The sequence below is a fragment of the Manihot esculenta genome, chromosome 11 (genome assembly GCF_001659605.2).
Source record: "Manihot esculenta cultivar AM560-2 chromosome 11, M.esculenta_v8, whole genome shotgun sequence".
NCBI lineage: Eukaryota > Viridiplantae > Streptophyta > Magnoliopsida > Malpighiales > Euphorbiaceae > Manihot > Manihot esculenta.
Genome location: NC_035171.2, coordinates 26,695,731 through 26,714,929, shown reverse-complemented (window position 1 = coordinate 26,714,929; position 19,199 = coordinate 26,695,731). Strand labels below are relative to the sequence as shown.

Genomic DNA, 19,199 nt, shown 5'->3' with positions numbered 1-19,199 from the left:
ATATTTTTATTCAAGGACCAATTAAGTCCAATTTAATTTTTTTTTTATTAAATTAAACCCCTATATTTTTTAAAGGGCAAAATAAGTTTTGATTTGATATAATTTTTTAATAATAAAATATTATTTTTTAAATTTAAAATTAATATTTTAATTAATATAAAAATATTTTAAAAATACATAAAGATAGTAAATAATTTTAAAAATTATAAAATAATATTTTATCATTAAAAAATTATTATTTATATTTAAAATTATTTTATTTTAAATAAAAAATATAGGGTTTAATTGATAAAAAAAAATAAATCCAACTTATATGATCTTTAAATAAAAATACAAAAATTTAATTGAATTTATATTCAAAAAAAAATTTAATGATTTAGGACAAATTTAATTTTAAAATATATAAAAACTAATGAAATAATAATATAAAGATATTTTAATGTAATTTTAAAATTATAGGGGCATTGTAATTAATTAAAGTAAATTAATTAATTGTAAACTACATGTAAACTTATTTTTATGAAAGAGTATAATTTATGGTATTATTTGCACTGTATCTTCTTCACCTAAACCACCTCTATCTCAGTCTGTCTCGTTGAATCATAAAACCGGAAACGAAAAGGGCATTTGGTTTCATGAGCAATCCTCCAAATATTAATTGCTACCATTTACTAAAATTGGCTGCTGAAAATCTTCTGGAATCTCACTTATTCTGCTGGAATTTAGACAAGTTTTAACTTATTTATTTTCTATATATAAATTAGTTAATGTTTTATTAAATTTTTAAGAAATATTTAAAATAGAGAAAATAATACTACTTCCGTAGTTCCATAAAAAAAAATTTCTTTTTCCTTTCTTTTATTTCAAATTGTAGACTTTTTTTTTTTAAATAGTAGTTTATGTATTGACTTACCAATATTACTATTTAATATGTGTTGAAAAAATAAAATTCACTAGTAACATATTACTATATGCATCAGATTGGGGATTCAATTCCTCTCAGAATTTTTTTTTTATTTTTAAGTAGAGTAGTAGACTCATTTTAAACACAGCTCGATTAGCCGATTTACATATTGCTCAGTCAATTCACTTGAATCAACTCTGATTTTTCAAATAAAACAGGAACTTTCACCTGAATTAAACTGACTACTTGTTCAATTTCAAGTTAGACAAGGTCGAACCCACCAATCTGGTACCTGAATACAACTTCATACAGAGAATTGTAATTCAAGAGGATCAAGTAAAACAGGGGAAATGCTCAAAAAAACAAAGTTGCAGAAACATTAGACATGGGCATCAGTGGGAACAATTGACCCATTTGCTACAACGTAAAAAATATACATTTGGCACAATGTCCAAAGGTAAACGAAATCAAGACTTGCAGACCGCCAACTATTCTACCTGAATAAGACAGCTATGGACAGATTAAGGTTTAAGATTACAAGAATAACATGGAGCCAACCACTTCACCAATGCAAATCTTTGCAACAATTGTGATTTCCTCTGCATTTTTTTTCCTTCACTTTTCAGAGAGAGTCACTTCAAGCATCCCCAGGAGCATTTCTTGTAGCTGATGATGATGACGACGATGATGAAGAAGATTCTGGATCAAAACTCCAGAGTTCTTTTATCTCTCCTCTCACCAGACCGAATATCACACATACACCTAATTACAATGTCCAAATTAAATATTGATTAGTTTCAGAGAAAAAAAAAAAAAAAGAAAAGAAAAACAAGCATATAAGAGTTCCAGTTTTGACAAGCAAACCAGCAGACAAAGGAGGAACAAATTAGTACATTGATAATGCTTCTGTTTCTGGCTCTTAATTCCAAGGGAAATAAAACATCCCTTAAAATGTTGAGAGTATATATACATATATAAATTAAACTGGAAAAGTCAGCAAATGATAGAATTCAATCAATTTGATCTGGGTATTTTAGTGACTGAATAATGCCTATTCCTACATGCTATCATTGAACCACCACCACCTAAGACAATGCTGCCAAGTGCCAAAACCTCCGTCAAATATTACTACAACTATCAACACAGCCAATATTTTGTAAATAATATAACTAAAAAGCATAACTTCTTTACCGTTTCAATTTAAGTACTTACTAATTACATCATAATAGAGCACAAGTCAGTTCAAAATTTAATATAATCACCTAGGGTACAGGGAACAAGATAGAGGAGTGCAGGTTGACCATGCCCATCCATTAGATATAAACCTAAGTATGTTAGGAAAAGACCTGCAACAATGAGCTCCTTATTAGTTACCATCAAAAAGAGAAATATAATTTATGTACCAACTCAGAAGCAATAAATTTGACTAACATTAGTGGAGGGAGATAAAAAATATATGTATATACACATGTCACCTCCCGTTATATAGTTTCAATAGTACAAAGTAACATTATTGAATAGAACAAATTGAGAATTCCGAATTCAATAATATTTAAATTCTTTCAGTTAAATGCTAAAAGACAAGAAAGAAATATTATCTCATTTATGAGCTTGTTAATTCAGATGGCAAATTGTCTTGAGCAGCTAAGCCAATGTCTATAGACGCTTTTCAATGATTTTACCAAAGAAAGAGACCGAGGAATGGACCATAGTTATTGAAACCAGAAAGGTTGGATATCAAAGGTATATAACTTCAGATAATTATTTGTTAAGTAAAGGCAATAAGAGGAAGGATGATCCTAAACCTTCCTGCTTCTGGAAGTAATGATGGCTTGAAGTTCCTAACTGCTTCTGAATAGTGGTTTTTTAAATAGTGGAATTGTTCATGGAATAAGAATCACTTGCAATGTCACAGAATCAAACTGAATCAACTATTACTACAAGTTCTTTCTCCTCTTGGGTTGGTAGCCAAGGGTTTCTTCAAGTAAAAAGGCTGCCAACGATGAGCAGTCTAATCAAAGTGAATTTCCTGCTCTAATGGTCCCAATTATAACTGTCGTATCCTTAAGTAGATTTGTTTTTCTCCAATGAATTTTCCTATAGTTTTTGCTTTCTCTCTCTCTTATATTATTTTTCTAAGTTTTTTTTTTAAATTATCTTCGACACTGACAGCTTTAATTGAGTGTTTATCCTTCCTCAACTCACTGAAGCGCTTCTTATGCAGCTAATATTAACAATCCTAGCTTCTAACATGACATTTGAATTGCATGGCACCTAGATTTCCCTCTCCAGACCAGCCAAACTTCAACTCAATTTCACTCTTAGCTTAATCTTTTATGTGAATATCCAACTCAAGCAAACATGGATATCTCTCAAGACAGAATGTCTGTCATTGTGTTTAATCGGATATGGGACTCCTGACTGTGATTAAAACTAAGCAGACACATGTCTTCCAAAATGTTCATACCGAATGGGTACCCCTATAGATTAACCTCAACCTTAGAATGAGAATGTTCTATGGGCTTCTCAGGCTCCACAATGTTCATAGACTTGACACTGGGCTTTTTCTTGCTAAAGAACAATGGCCATCTCCTAGTCTAGACAACCAGGGAGCTCAGATGAGCATGGAGGACGGTGGCGAGCCAACACCATACTTCTGTAAAGCGTTATTTGAGTTTCCTCCTACAGCAGGAGATATTACAATGCTCAAGTCGTCACAGCCCTATTATTATATAAATATAAAAATATTACACTTCTCTATTACCCCTTGAACTATTCCTTAATTATGTAAGTGCCTATCAATCCAAACTTCTCCATCTTTCATATTTATGAACTTGGTCACCAGTTCATACTTTTCTCTCACTTATGCCCTTCATAATCCATTGGCTTACGGAAGGTCTTGCCCCTTGGGAGGGCTAGGAGTTCCTTCGGGACACCTTGTGCCTCGGGCAATAAAAGGATCTATCGCCTTGACTGTCTTTTTGCCTTTTGACTACCTAAACTAAGGTAAATCAATGTTGCTGGGGTGATGAGATGAGAGTTGTTGCTGCTGGGACAGAAACTTCAAGAAACAAAATCTAAAATAGGTTTCCTATGATCTCAAAAGTGTTCTGCACTTCATTTTCTTATGTTATCTTAGTCTCAGTCATTAAGATATTTTAACATAGGCAACAGGTTTTGATGTTGTGATGTCTATATCTGTATAGAAGTTCTATATTTTGTTACCATTATGAAGCTATTGGCCGAGTTAGCTGCATAATTTTCCTTGCATGAAAAACAATGATAATACGCTGATAATCCAACATTATGTATAAAAAAACAAAAAGAAAGAAAAAGAAAAAGAAAGACAATCTGTATGTTATCAACCAACTTACCATTACTAAGATTACATTTAAGAAAGACAATCTGCATGTTGTCAACTTAGCACTACTAAGATTACATTTAATTGCATTTAAAGTTCGTTAAGCTTGTTCATCAAAGATGTGGGACCACTTAAAAAAGTACAAAAAATTTAATAAACCCTACATTTTCTTGAGGAAAAAATTAAAAACACTAAAATTACACCAGCTACAGACAAAAATCTAAGAAAATATCAAGAAAATTATCCTTAACCAAAATGCCTTAGATGACATAAAGCTAGATTTCACTTTAAATTGTAAATTGAATCTCTTATTCCAGACATGCAATAATGCAGAATCAAAATACTAGATGTTCTAATCTTGCAGTTAAAGAGAAATCCTCTTAATGAAAACGTAATCAAAAGAGAAAAAAAAATGATGCAAGAATGCTCACCAAATCCATAGCCAATTACCAACCAAGGAAAATATCCATTGGTCCCGCTCTTCTTATTTGCTTTGTCATATCTGAGACAATCATAGAAAGGGGGGAGGAGGAGTAACATTGAAGATGGAAAGAGCAAATTACCATACAGAAAAATTATAGCAAAATCACACATTAAAACAGTTTGGTGAAACTTTGAACTCCAGGTTTCACAGACGTTGCACTCTTCCTGGGACCATAACCGTTTTCTATCATATTCTAAATTTCTAATATGTAATTAGGTCCATTCAAAAAAATCTCACTTGAACTGTTCTTTAAACTCTAAAATATCTCCTTCCTCCAAACACAAGTAGCTTCAGATGCAGGAAGAGTCTAAAACAATCCTTCATCAAAACAACCTCCAACCCTCCAAGGAGATTTGGGGGAGGGGGGAGGACAGCAATGAAACAAACATTAAGCAGTACCTCCGAGTAAATGATACAAGCAAACCAGGAAAAAGAATGTCTCCAAATCCAATCATGTTATAACCCCCCCAAGGATCGCTGAATCGAGGAACTCTCAAAAGCATTGGAATGGATTCCCCACCACTGTTGTCACCTCGAGCCACCTATAAAATAGGGACATATATCATCGTAGAAAACTTTCCATAGATTAAGATGAAAACCTCTTCAACAGAAATATCAAATTTTAAAATAAAAATACTAATGGAAAGGAGTTTACATAAAGGGGTGAGTAATGCAAGGTAAATTGACTTTCAAAAACTTTTTAACACTGATACCATACAATGCAATCAATAAACATGCTTAGCTCTTTTAAAAAATAAATATATTGGCTTGTCCTGGCTTGTCCAAGAAATCAGCAAGTTCCACTAAATGATGTATGAAGTAGTTGGACAACAACCCATTTACCTAGGGCAAAAACAGACCAACTTGGATTTTTCTAAGAGTGTGCAATGTTGACCAACAGCTCCAAAGAAATTAGGTCTTTTGACAAAATAGGTGGAAAAGGACATTTAGATTCTGACCATAAAGGTTGACAATTTCAGATGATCATAAATGTGTGTGTGTGTGTGTGTGTGTAAGCACCAAACAGGCAATTTGGTTGAGATTGAGGAATCATAAAAGAACATTGTGGTTAAACATGGTGGATAACTTAGTAGCAACTTCTAGCTGACAGATTCCTCTACAAAAGATTTTCATACCTCATTTCAAATAGTTTCAACTATATAAACGTATGACTTCAATTGGCTGTTAATTTCTTACAAAGTAGATTCAGCAAAATAATATTGAAGAAACCATACATCAACTCAATATCCAGTCATAAGATGCGTGCAAACTTATTACTGAACTATTAAGCACATCACTGGAGAATAGAGGGAACAGACTGTCACATACTCTCGCAGGAATAAGAAGTTCTAGAAGAACTTGTTATTTGGAAGAATGTGCTGGGAAGTGGTTTAGTATTTCAATTAAAAGAATATTCTTATTTTTGTTATGCATTTTGTTATGATATCACAATATATAGTAAGGCATGATGCGTACAGAAACAGAATGAAATATACAATCATTGCTTATCTTCTTTTCTCTCTCCCTTTCTTTCTTTCCTTTTTCTATTCTTCCCTTCTTCCTTCCTTCCCTCTTCTCTATACTCTAATCTTTTCATTACTCTGCTCCCACCTTCCTACTGGATTGGTATGCTACACTAGTGTCAGAGCAACGATTCTGCCCTGTGGTACAAACTTCTTTAAAAAATAGCTGAATATGAGCTGAAGTACAAAGTGGAACCAAACACCATCAGTGGAAGAACCAGAAGCAATTTTAATAGAGGAACAAATATTGGCACTCAGCCAAAGGATTGAGACGATGAACTCCAATTATAATGCCCAGTTTGAGTCGTTCCAAAAGGAGTAACAACACTTACACGAGCAAGTTCGTACTGAGCAACAACGATTACATGACCAATCAAGGAATGAACAAATTAAGATAAGTAGTCAGTTGAACCAAATTACTAGGACTTGACTATTCAATTCAATATGAAAAAGGGTGGAGAATAAAGTGGCAGATGCCTTATCACAGCAAGGGAAAGGAGGTTGTGAAATTACTAGGACTTTACTATTCAATTCAATATAAAAAAGGGTCAAGAATAAAGTGGCAGAAGGGAAAAGAGCTGCAGTTCACCAACTCAGTTTATCATCAAGTTCTCCTTCATGGTTACAAGAGGTTCTCACTTCCTATGATAAAGATGAGTTAGTTTCTCAGGTAACTATTTCCTTAGTTTCACAATCACTACATGGTGGAGTGTTAAACTATAATGGCCAAATTTATGTGGAGATTTCTTCAACTCATAGACAAAAGACAATTATCGAGTGCCATAATAGTCCAACTGGGGGACATTTTGGAATAGTAGCCACTGTCAAGAGAATTAAAATATATTTCTATTGGTCGGGTATTCAAGGTATGGTCACAGAATGGGTTCGAGCTTATGATATCTATCAACATTGTAAAACTGAACAGTATACTCCACCTGGCCTGTTCCAGCCTCTACCCATCGCATCTCAGGCTTGGCAGCATATATCGATGGACTTTATTGAAAAGTTACCAAGGCCCACAGGTTATGATACAATATGGGTAGTTATTGATAGATTCACGAAGTTCTGACATTTTATTGCCTTGAAGCATCCATTCTCGACAAGCTCTTTGGTTGAGATTTACTTCAATCAGCCGTTCGAATTGTATGGAGCACCAGAACAAAATTTTCATACGTATTTTTTGAAAGGAATTAATGAAGAAACTTGGCACTCAGCTTATCACCCACAGTTAGACGGCCAAACTGAAAAACTGAACCAATGTTTAGAATGCTATCTTCACTTCAGTACAGCTTATCACCCACAGTTACACAACCAAACTGAAAAACTGAACCAATTTTTAGAATTCTATCTTCGTTGTATGAATTCTTCAGAAACTGAAGGCTAGGTACAAGCAGTTGGGATTGGCTCAATACTGATACAATACTAGCTACCATACTTCCATCAAAATGTCCCCATTCAAAGCCTTGTTCAATGCAAATCCTCCCTTCCACAACATTAATTCAGTTGAGTCCCTATTGCGATTGCTGAAGATATGGTATTGGAAAGGAAGGAAATGAATGTTTATCTGCAAAACCAACTTGCTGCCACAAGGAACAAGGTGAAACAGTGAGCTGATAACCAATGGACAGCAAGGGAATTTCAAGTATCTGATTGGGTTTACTCAAAATAACAACCTTATAGGCAGAAGTCATTGGAACCACAGATTTCTATGAAGCTATCCCCTCGCTTCTTTGGTCCATTTCAAATCATTGAAAGGATTGGGAAAGTAGCGTATAAGCTAGCCTTACTTGCTGAGAGTATCATTCATCCCGTATTCCATGTTTCACTGCTTAAGAAATTTGTCAACCCTCCCTCCTCCTGCTGCAATTCACACACTCCCTAAATTGAAAGACAGACATTTTGAAGTCTTTCTCAAGAAGGTCGTTAACACAAGAACCAGCTATCAAGGAGTCAAGGTGGTGCCCCAGCTCATTAAATGGTAGCAGTACCCATCAGTGAATTCAACTTGGAAAGATGCCTTCTTTTATTGCTCAACAATTTTCAGAATTTTATCATTTTTGGGGACGAGAATGCGCTGAAGGGGAGGGACTTGTCACATACTATCGCAGGAATAAGTTGTTGTTATTTGGAAGAATGCGTTGGGAAGTGGTTTAGTATTTCAATCACAAGAGTATTCTTATTTTTGTTACACATTCTGTTATGATATCACAATATACTGTAAAGCATGATATGTATAGAAATAAAATGAAATATACAATCACTGCTTCTCTTCTTTTCTCTCTCCCTCTTTCTCTTTGTCCTTTCTCTATTCTTCCCTTCTTCCTTCCTTCCCTCTTCTCTATAATCTAATCTTTTCAGTACTCTGCTCCTACCTTCCTACTAGATTGGTACGCTACACAGACATTCCTATAAGATAATCGAATAATTGAAAGTAAGTTGAGTAATTTCTCATGAATCATCAAGATATATTAGTTAGCTCACTTGATGACAGCAGAGAAAGAATTACAAAATATTATATATTCAAGGCACATCATCAACAGTTACAAAAATAAATTAGCAGATGAGTGAAAAATATTATTTGCACATCAATTGAATATTCACTGTTCATTTTCCCAATAAATGCATTTAATATTCCAAGTTCAGTTCAGAATTTCTCAGCCAATTCACTCTCGCATTTTTCTCTCAAAGCAATTCAATTGGAATTTGACATTGAAGATTATGCTTAGTGGAATCATTTTGTTGCATCAGAATGCTTACTTCACATGCCAAAGATTCACGAATTACAGTTCTTGGCTTCGTATTTTGTACATCTAAGATCTAACTGAAAAAAGATAGAAAAAAAAAGGGAAAAAAAAAAAGAAAGAGGAAAGAAAGAAAGAATTGATCTTAAACATATAAACCACAATTATTGATTTTCCTTGTCAACCCAAATCTTTTAGCACTCAACTTGAAAGCCAAAAGAAACATCAAAAAAGAGGCCAATACTTACAGCAATCATAACACTCTGGTGGAAAATTATTGGGGATAGGAAGACCCAAAAGATGTCATAAACAAAGGCGCAACATAAAAGTACAGCAGCAACCTGCATTGTAACAACAATATTACGAACAAAGCCAGAAAAATCTCATAAATGCATGACAAAATAAAAGCCTAGATACCTTAATATTAGGCAATCGAGCCACCTGTAAGACAGTTATCATCAAGCAGATACCCTGACAACAAGAAAACCATTATTCAGCAAGGAATCACAGGTGAGGGGAAGTCATTTAAAGTCCTACCTAACTTCAACAATTCAAATGTACAACATACTGCACAAAACCATCTCTTAGTATGTAGAAAAAGCATAAACCTTTATTTCTCATTTTCAGCTCTTCTTTATACTGGAGCCCAAGGTTTTACTTTGCATTGAACAGTATGCATTTAATAAAAGTAACAACAAAATGATAGAGGATCAGCCAAAAAATAATAGTAAGACTTATATAAGGGTGCATTTCATTGTCCTAACTCCTAACTAGAATTTAGTTCTGTCATCATCATGAGGTTTTATTCCCTTGCACTGCACCATACAACCAGAAACTATAAAATTATGTGGCTTAGGTTTCTATGCAAGATAAGGTTAAAGTGGAGCCCAAGGTTTTACTTCCCATTGAATGGTACGCATTTAATAAAAATACCAACTAAATGATAGAGGATCAGCCAAAAATCATAGTAAAAGTTATATAATGGTGCATTTTGTTGTCATAACTAGAATTCTGTTATGTTATCATCATGACGTTTTATTCCCTTAGACTGCACCATACAACCAGAAACTATGAACTTATGTGGCTTGGGTTTCTATGCAAGATGTGTTATATTATGTAGAAAACCCACGCATGCAATAGTGCAGTCTCATTCATTTTAGTGGCATCATCCATATCAATTCTCAAATAGAAAATGTTATTAGAGTCAATATAATTTTTTTCTCATTTCACTCTTACTTTTTGCACTTCCACTGGTAGAATTGCTCCAAAAAGAAAAAAAAAACAAACAGGAACTTGAGTACATACTTCATGTACTCAATTCAGATAACAAGTTTTCAAAATGAATTGTTTCAATAGATACACAAAATAAATACAACTATATTAACCAGCCCTGTCATGCAGCCATAATTTGCACATGATTACCTATTCTTCTAGCAGTGCCATCACATTTACATTTAACTCTTTTAACAAAGTATTTAGATTTTAGAAGTTTCGTACTTAGCAACAGCAGTCATTTCCTTACAATACAAAAATGCATCCAAAACTAACCTATACTCGCACATGAAACTTACAAGAATATCTTGCCCAATCCACGAATATGATGTCCGCCGATTCACAATCCAGACAATAGCAAATGCCAGACAACAACAACATACAACAAGCGAAACAATAGAAGTTTCCCCTAGAAGAGGTAAATTTACTTTCTTTTCCACACAATCTCTGCACCTTCTGCTCATTAAACAAGAAAGATGACATGAACAAATAGTAGAACATAATGCTATTAGCTGATAGATAAGAAGCACAAAATTATACTCCAATTTACCTTGCAATCAAAGTTACTATACAATTATGCATACCCTGACAAAAAATAAAATAAAATTATGATAGCTCAATAAGTGTATGTAGAATTAATATGATCACAGCAATTGAAAATATTAACACACACTTGCAAAACAATATATATAGAACAAACTGCTCTGACAGGGTCCATAAGCATTTCATACTGCATATAGAAACAAGGGAAAACCCTTTTTCATTTATATTTCCAATAAATCAAATAACGTAGTGTGATTTAGACTGTCTCAATAGGACATGGGCATGAGAATAAATATCTGCATATAGGTAAGCGGTTATATGTGCAAGCTGATGCTATGCAAGTCTGATCATAAGCCAGTCTGCAGCTCATCAATAGTTTTGTCTGTATATTTGTTGAAGAGCCATAATCAAGCATACAGTTAGGATTTTTTAACAAACCCAAATTTAACTCAACAGTCTTTGATTTTTGAATTTAACACTATGACAGGTTTTAACACTATTACGAGTTTAAGTGGCCAGTTTTATCCTTATAGTTATGTTGACCATGATGAATTCATGAAATGAATGTTTTGATTATTTGCATCTGCGTAAATATCTGAGGTCCTAAGTGTGCAAAGAAAATGAAACTGGCAATTCTGCATCTTAATTATGTTGAACACTACCTTTTCATTCTTTTCAACAGTAATATTTTCAAATCACATTGGTAAAAAAACATAGTTGATTCAATTCTTTAGTCCTGTATTTCAAATACATATAGCAATATGAACTTGAATACTTTATTTGGCTAATACCAGCTACTAACATATGCTGCTAGTGTAAAACATCCTCCAAAAGAACTTCATACCTGAACACCACCAAGGCAGAAGAGTATAATCAGCAGCCAGACAAACCAACTTGACATAAAAAAGTAGAGTAGCACAAGAAAAGTTGATGCTGTGAAGACAAAACCTACAGCACTCTTTGCAGTAATATCAATGTGCTCTTGCTCTTCTTCTTTGACTGCAGAAGAATTTCCCTAAGCCAACCAAAGGAGACACAATATTCAAATACCTCACGCTGAATCACAATTACAACAACAATTCAAACTTAAATAAAGGAGAGGGAGTGAGAGAGAGAGTAGAAAGAGAATATATGCACATACACATCCTTTTAACCGAAACCAGGGAGATAGAGAACAAGGCTGCAGTGTTGAAAAGAAGGCATTCCATCTCTCATGCACAATCCCCTATATTTTCTTTATTTGGGTAACATTGAACTCATAGCTAATATGTTACAAACAATAAGGGTCTCAACCAAAGATAAATGTCCTGGGAGCATTGCGAAATTTAGGATTGATGTCTAGGAGGATCCAACTGATTCATCACCCATCAAGGATATTTAAGAAGACAACTTTAGTATAGTTTTGGGCAGGGGGCTGGGGGGAGGGGGAGGTTACTAATAATCTGTAATCACCCTCAATATAGCCGGGGAATGTATCTTATCTAAGATTTTCCATGCGTTGTGTACTTGAAGGCATTTTCAGCATGGATATGGGACCACTAAACAGTAAAGTCTTGTATGATTCATAACTTTCAACTATGCAATTCTCGTTACCAAATTATTTTCTGCATTTACAGCCGACTACTTCAAACCTTAGCCTATTAAAAATCGCGGTCAAATTACAAAATGTAAATAATTTCTTCAACAATTCCAAAATCTCATTAGATATGCCTTAAAAATGGCCAACCAACTAAACATTGGCATGCAGTTATGACTTATGAATCAATCTCATTACGGGTATATAAACTAGAGATCATCATACTAGTGAATACTGACAACAGATAACTTTGCAGCATGAGTAATGAACTTTTTTTCCTTTGGTGGATTTGCTGCACTATGCATAAAGGAGTACCTTCCCATCTCTAAACCGTACTATATTAAGTGAAGACGAGCATTGATACCTTGTCTTCTGCAAAGAGCAAGCAATGTAGGCAAGATAGTTGGCATTTCCTTGCCAAATGCAGGGTCAATGGAATGAATGCCCTTCTCTTTTTCTGACAGGCAATAATTTTTGCTCTCATGGTGGAATAAACAGCCTGTAACTAGCACTTTAAAAAGGTTCTAAGGAGCAATTACATGACAGTTTTACCCGATTCAATTATGAATTAAAAGAATTTTTTATTGGAAACACTTAAACTTTTCTATAGAGGTAATTAATTCACATGTCCAACTTGTGACTTCCACCAACTTGTCATTCAGGCTAACAATAAGGCCAACTAGCTTAATGAAAAAATATCAAAAAATATATAAATCACAAAAAAGAACTTGAGCAAGGTCACGATCATTAATTTGGTCCTACAACATTTTATTTGTACAATACAGTTGCATTAAGAATATTTCTGGAAATGAAATGAATCTACAATGTGATTGATTATCTGTAGATCCACCGACAGAAACCTATGAATTTGGATGCCTTTATAATTGAATTGGTTTTGAGCAAAGGAGTTAGGTTTTGCATATGCATCTTATTACATGACCGTAATGTCCAGCATCAATTCTTTTTTTCTCTACAATAGAGATGGCTTCTGCATCTAGGCAAGCCATTAAACTTGCTGCTGAGGGTGTGAACCCTCAGAACAGGAGGACTATCATATCACCCTAACGTCCCTCATTGATTCTTTTCTTCCCTAGGGTTGAGGGATGGCTTCCATAATGATCAAGATTTTCAAGTTTAACTATTACAGGATATTTACTCGTAGCTAAGCTATCTGACTAAAGAACTCCAGTAAATCCACAAGCACAAAGAAGGGAAAGGACTTAGGCAAAGAAGGGAAAGAACTTAGGCATAAACTTGAAGATATACAATCGTGCATATCACTCCCTTGAGAAGATATACTAGTAAATCCACAAGCACAAACAAAGGAAAGGTCATAATGTATTACCTTTGATGATAATTCATTATAGTGCTTATCACTCTCTTCAGTAGCAGTAAACTCTGACCAAAGCGTAGCACTGATCACTGTTCCAACCGACATCAACCATAAAAATACCACTGAAAAATCCACAACAGGACGAGTAGGTGCATATAGTTTGATTTCCACTGCATAAAAAAAAACAAATTGCAATCAGATATTAGCCTTTTTATTTGAATTTCATTTGCTGCTGTATGCATTTCCTGCATGCTTATGACAGGCAGATTTCAAGACTTCAAAGGGATAGAGATATACTATACTTTTGTACAATGGTGAACAGGTACCCTCCATTATAACACATAAATACTACATTAATCATGAAAATTTTGGAGAAAATCACCTCCTTGTTCTATGGTTTCTCTTTATACTGACCCTCTTTTTTAAATCTGAAGAATTTTGGGAAAATTTAGAGTATTCTGGTATTTCACTCTTAAATCTTAATCTTTACAATTGGTCTATATGACTATTTATACACAAAAAATTATATCTAAACAGGAAGCAAATAATCAAATAATAATTACAGAGATAATTAAGAATCCTAATCAAATCAAATTATATCCCTGGAATCAGCTAGAATCAGCAAATAAGTCAACACTACCCCTCAAATTGGTGCAAAGATGTCGCAAAATTTTCACCTTAGTATCAAATTGAGTACAAACCGTCTTATAAAAGGATTAAAAATAAGAAAAGACATCACTTTTAGCTTTAATCAAATAGGCCCAAGTCATTCGAGTGTAACAATCAATAAAGGTGACAAACCATCGATTACCAGACAAAGAGACAGTTTGAGTAGGCCTCCAAACATCAGAATGAATAGTCGCAAAAGGAATTTGACTTTTATTATGACTCAAAGGATAGGATGTTCTAGTGTGTTTAGCATACTCACAAGCATCACAGAATAGAGAATCAAACTGAGTTCTAGCAAACAAATTAGGATAAAGTTTTTCTAAGGCAAAAAATGATGGATGCCCTAACCGCCTGTGCCACTGTATTATTTCCTAATTGACATCCTTATTTTCTCCAAAACAGGCTTGAGATATCGAAGAACCTAGATCACCCTCCAACATATACAAGCCATCATGCAGCCTACCATTGCCAATCCTCTTTCCTGTGCGAAGTTCTTGAATAATACAATGATCAGGAAAGAATTCAATTTTACAATTAAGTGCACTGGTGATAGCACTGACAGATAAAAGGTTGACAGGAAAGTGGGGAACATGAAGGACAGATAATAATTTAATGTTGGATGTGCAAATAACAGAACCTGTTCCGGATATGGGAGTAAAAGAGCCATCAGCAATTCTGACACTATCTTTGGTTAGAGAAGAAAAATAATTGAGAAAGCCTTTAGAAGAGCCTGTTATGTGTCTATTCGCACCAGAATCGATAATCCATGGAACATTATTAAGAGAGAAAGCATTACCTGACTTTACAAAGTTAGATGTGGCACCGGAGGACGAGTAATCAGAGTTAGGAATCGAGACCCTTTTACCTTCTGTCATGGTAAAGATTTATGAACTGTGAAAGAATAGGAGGTACCCAAGGTTGTACACAAAAGAGAGCTCAATCAATTCACCAAAAAACTGGGCAGCGGCACGGGAAGGCCAGAAAGATGGTCGGAATCGTCGCCGAAGTGATCGGAGCGGCAAAGCAGCGCTAGGTGATTGGTCACGCACTGGGACGCGATGGGTCACGCGCTAGGAAGGGGAGGCGCGTGAGCCTCACGTGCGGGCTTTTCCGGCGTCGGAGATGGGCGATCGTCCGGCGATTCTCCTAGTGTAGGCGGTGAGAGGAGGAAAGGCTCCTAGATGGGTTAGTACCAAAAAAGGTAGATCTAGGGTTTTGAAACCCTAAAGAGGAAAAAATTGAATTTGAACACTAAAATCAAGAAAAAGCTCAGATACCATGAAGAATTTTGAAAAAATTTAGAGTATAACACAAAGAATTATATCTAAACAGGAATCAAATAATCAAATAATAATTACAGAGATAATTAAGGATCCTAATCAAATCAAATCATATCCCTAAAATCAGTTAGGATCAGCAAATAAGTCAACAAAATCAATACTTGCTCTATCTGACCCAAATCACATATTCCCAACATATCCCGGCTTCTTTTGCAAGCCTTAATAGTGAAGAACATATCTAGCACAAATATGAGAATGCATAACACAACATTAAGAGCTGAAAGAGACTCACCTTTCTGTCCACCCACCATCGACTCTTTCAGATATTCGCCTGCTGACTTTGAAATCATCACAACAGGAATTTTAATATTCGAGGCACCACTGTCCTTATCACAACCCATCTCAGCAAGCGCTAACAGAACGAATACAATAAAAACAAAAAACATCAAAAGAAATAAACAAAAAAATATTGACAAATGTTAATTTCCATAACATTATGATAAACGTAATAGCTTAAATAATTTTGCACATAGAAAACTTAAGGGCACTAAAATGAGACCTTCTTTGTCATTTATCACAAGAAGAGCTTGTGCACCTCCTGATTGTGCAACTTCTGCTTTTGCAGTGTAGGTACAATCACCACGTATGGACACTGCAATAGAGCCAGAAAGCTGTGGTACAGGAAAGGTGAAATATAACCATCATTGTAAAGCCAAAAGTTCATGAATGCATTTCCTTTGATACAAAGAAATTTGATGCTATGGTGGAATTGGTATAGTGACACATCATCCCAAAAAATGGCTCAGTATATTTTATAAAAACATCATCCCACAACATGGGCTAAATGTATTTTATAAAAACTATGTCAAGGCTAGGAATTTCAACGTTTCAAGTTATTTTGAAACTTTAACTAGCATCTGTGAAATTTTCTAAAGTGGGCGAGGAACACTTAGTATCTTCCAACAAACATAATTAGATAACCAGGGAATTTCCAACAGAATTTTCCAATCAACAGCTCCAGGAATTCCAATTCTGGAATCATTTTCAATGCTAACGTAATAAATAATGAGACAAGTTTAATCAGAAAATAAATATGTAAGAGAACATTATAAAACCTTTGACGAGGAACTAGAACAGCCTGTTAAGGGATTTAAGAAAACAGCAGACAATCTAAGACCTTTTTCAGCCTCCAAAGGCAACACAGCCCCAAATCTTGCAGATAATCCAGATAAAGTTTCACCTTCAACACCATTAACCCAGTTCACAACCTTGACCTGAATGATTTGACGCCAAGAAATAAAATAAATGAGTAAATTTTTTGTTTTTCGTTTAGCGTTAGATCAAAAATCAGATGCACAAATAATAATGCAACAGAAAGAAAATTTGCCAATATATATATTATAGCACATGCATACATATTTGTTTATACAATTATGTTTCTGTGTGTTCCTAGTTCTGCATGTCATGAAAGCTATTTTCATCATCTTGAATATGCTCACACTATAGTAAAATATTCTATGCTCATCAGCATGGTAAATGAATGTTTTTGTATTTTTTAAGCATCCATTCAAAATTATCAGCCTAGCACAGAACAAGGAGAGTTCACCTAAATGAGTTACCAGTTAAGTGTCATCAACACATCTCGTCTTTTTTGCATAACCAACAGGCCACCTACTTATTTCTTAGTACTTTCAATAAAGTTCTTCACAGGTTAACCAACAAAGTTTGTAGCCAGTCCATGATGCCAAAGCTTTCCCTTTAAGAATAAAATGTTTTATCAAAGAGGAAAACAGAAAATGCCAATTGGCATGAAGTAGCATGGCTGTATACAAGATAGCAATGAGAAGAACTTAAATGGAAGTTTTTCAGTATAACAGCATTGAAAAATAAATTATGTATAGATTTCTGCATCAGGAAGTTATGGGATGGCCTACAATCCCAACCCCTTTAAAATCCTAGTATTTGAAGAATGACATTATTTTTTGCTTTATGAGCATGTGAAGTTGATAATTCAAAATAGAAAGCTTCCACCTTTCCCTTTCATGCTGCTAGACAATGAACAAGAAGGTGAAAAAGATATTTTCCAGCCAACTATTCAACAAAGACATTTTCTTAAATAAAGTTCAAGATGTAAGAAAAATCCATGAAATGCCACTGTTCAAGGAACCCCAACATGCCAATAAACATTCAGCGAAATGAATACAGAAACTAGAAGACACAAAGGTAACAGAAGAACTAAACAATTAAAATAATTTCCTTATGATCAATCCACAACAGGTTACATTTTCATCATAACCACATATTCATCCCACAAACAACTGTACAAAAGTAGTTTACTATTGTAACCCTCCAAAATCCACAATTAAAAGTCACCTCCCTCATTTGCTGCATTGGCGATACTCCATTCCCTTATATCCTCTTCAACCTTCATAAACTTATTTCTCATCAAACACCAAATGATAAAATGACAAAAATATCAAAACGCTAAAGATTTCTCAATCCCTTCATATTTGATATCTTGACAGGTCACAATCTTCCGTGCTCCAAATCGCGTTCAAGACTTTACCTCACTTTGCTTTATATATTTTCTACGCATGAACACATCAAAAACCTCCTTAAATAAATGACTTCGTTTAAATTGATTCTGATTGACAATCCCTAAGCAGGGCTCCAATTCCAGATCTCACAAATTATATATACATCACACAAAATTGCATATGCACAGAAGCTTTTCACAAAATTTCAATTAAACAACCAACATTTTTCAGAAATCCACATTATCCTAACCATAAAATTAAATTGACATACCAATTTGTAAGGCCGATCACAGCCGGGAGACTTGGGGGAAGCATCATCGTGGGAGGCATCATCGGCAAAAGAGAGACCGATGAGAAGGAAGAAAGAAACGAATAAGAGGACGCCCAAAAAAGAGATAGATCGTGAAGAAATCGCCATGGGCTTAAGCTTCACAGCTCAATCTCTCCCAGTTGATAAAACGGGGAGAAAGAGAATCAAAATGTCCTTCCAATCCACCTTCCTGTGAAGAAATGAAAAGTGAGATTTTCTTTTCTAATTTATTATTTTATGGATTTATCTACAAAAAAAAAAAAAAGAAAAATAAAGCGGAAAAAAAAAAGTACTGACTGGGAGAGAAAGGAGGGGAACGGGTCCAGTGGCAGTGGTAGTGGCGAGCATCAACTGGCCAGTAATAAGTAACCCGCTACCCCACGGTTAAGTTTTTGAAATTTTTATAATAGAATGACCAAGGCTCTGATTAGCTGTTAACTGTAGCTGCTACAGACGTCAGCTATTTCACTAATAGTTAATTGTTAAATATTAACAAATAACAGATAATTGTTTATACACCAGACACTATTATTAAATATTATTATTAAAAAATAATTAAAAAAATTAATTAAAATTTTAAAAATATAAAAATAATTTTTAATAACTTCAATATTAAAAAATAAAATATTTTTAGTTATATTTATAAAAACGAAATACTCAACTTCA

At 34.3% G+C, this 19,199-nt stretch overlaps 1 protein-coding gene across 3 annotated transcripts; it reads right to left on the bottom strand.

Moving 5' to 3' along the window:
* Positions 1-1,255: 1,255 nt before the first annotated feature.
* On the bottom strand, positions 1,256-18,890 carry LOC110626385 (signal peptide peptidase-like 3). Of its 3 annotated transcripts, XM_021772232.2 has the most exons (15): positions 18,831-18,890; positions 18,495-18,723; positions 16,802-16,960; positions 16,246-16,357; positions 15,979-16,098; positions 13,750-13,907; positions 11,673-11,843; positions 10,836-10,870; positions 10,585-10,741; positions 9,431-9,484; positions 9,262-9,354; positions 5,149-5,291; positions 4,697-4,767; positions 2,167-2,250; positions 1,256-1,666 (listed from the first exon to the last, which is right to left on the bottom strand). In XM_021772232.2, exons 2-15 carry the CDS (start codon positions 18,639-18,641, stop codon positions 1,542-1,544), a joined length of 1,629 nt encoding a protein of 542 aa, XP_021627924.1. In that variant the 5' UTR covers positions 18,642-18,723; positions 18,831-18,890; the 3' UTR covers positions 1,256-1,541. The 3 variants fall into 3 exon arrangements, with proteins under 3 accessions (XP_021627924.1, XP_021627925.1, XP_043817428.1); XM_021772233.2 differs by lacking the exon at positions 18,831-18,890 and having other exon boundaries at positions 16,864-16,960; positions 18,495-18,633; XM_043961493.1 differs by lacking the exons at positions 16,246-16,357; positions 18,495-18,723; positions 18,831-18,890 and having other exon boundaries at positions 16,802-16,933.
* Positions 18,891-19,199: the final 309 nt, after the last annotated feature.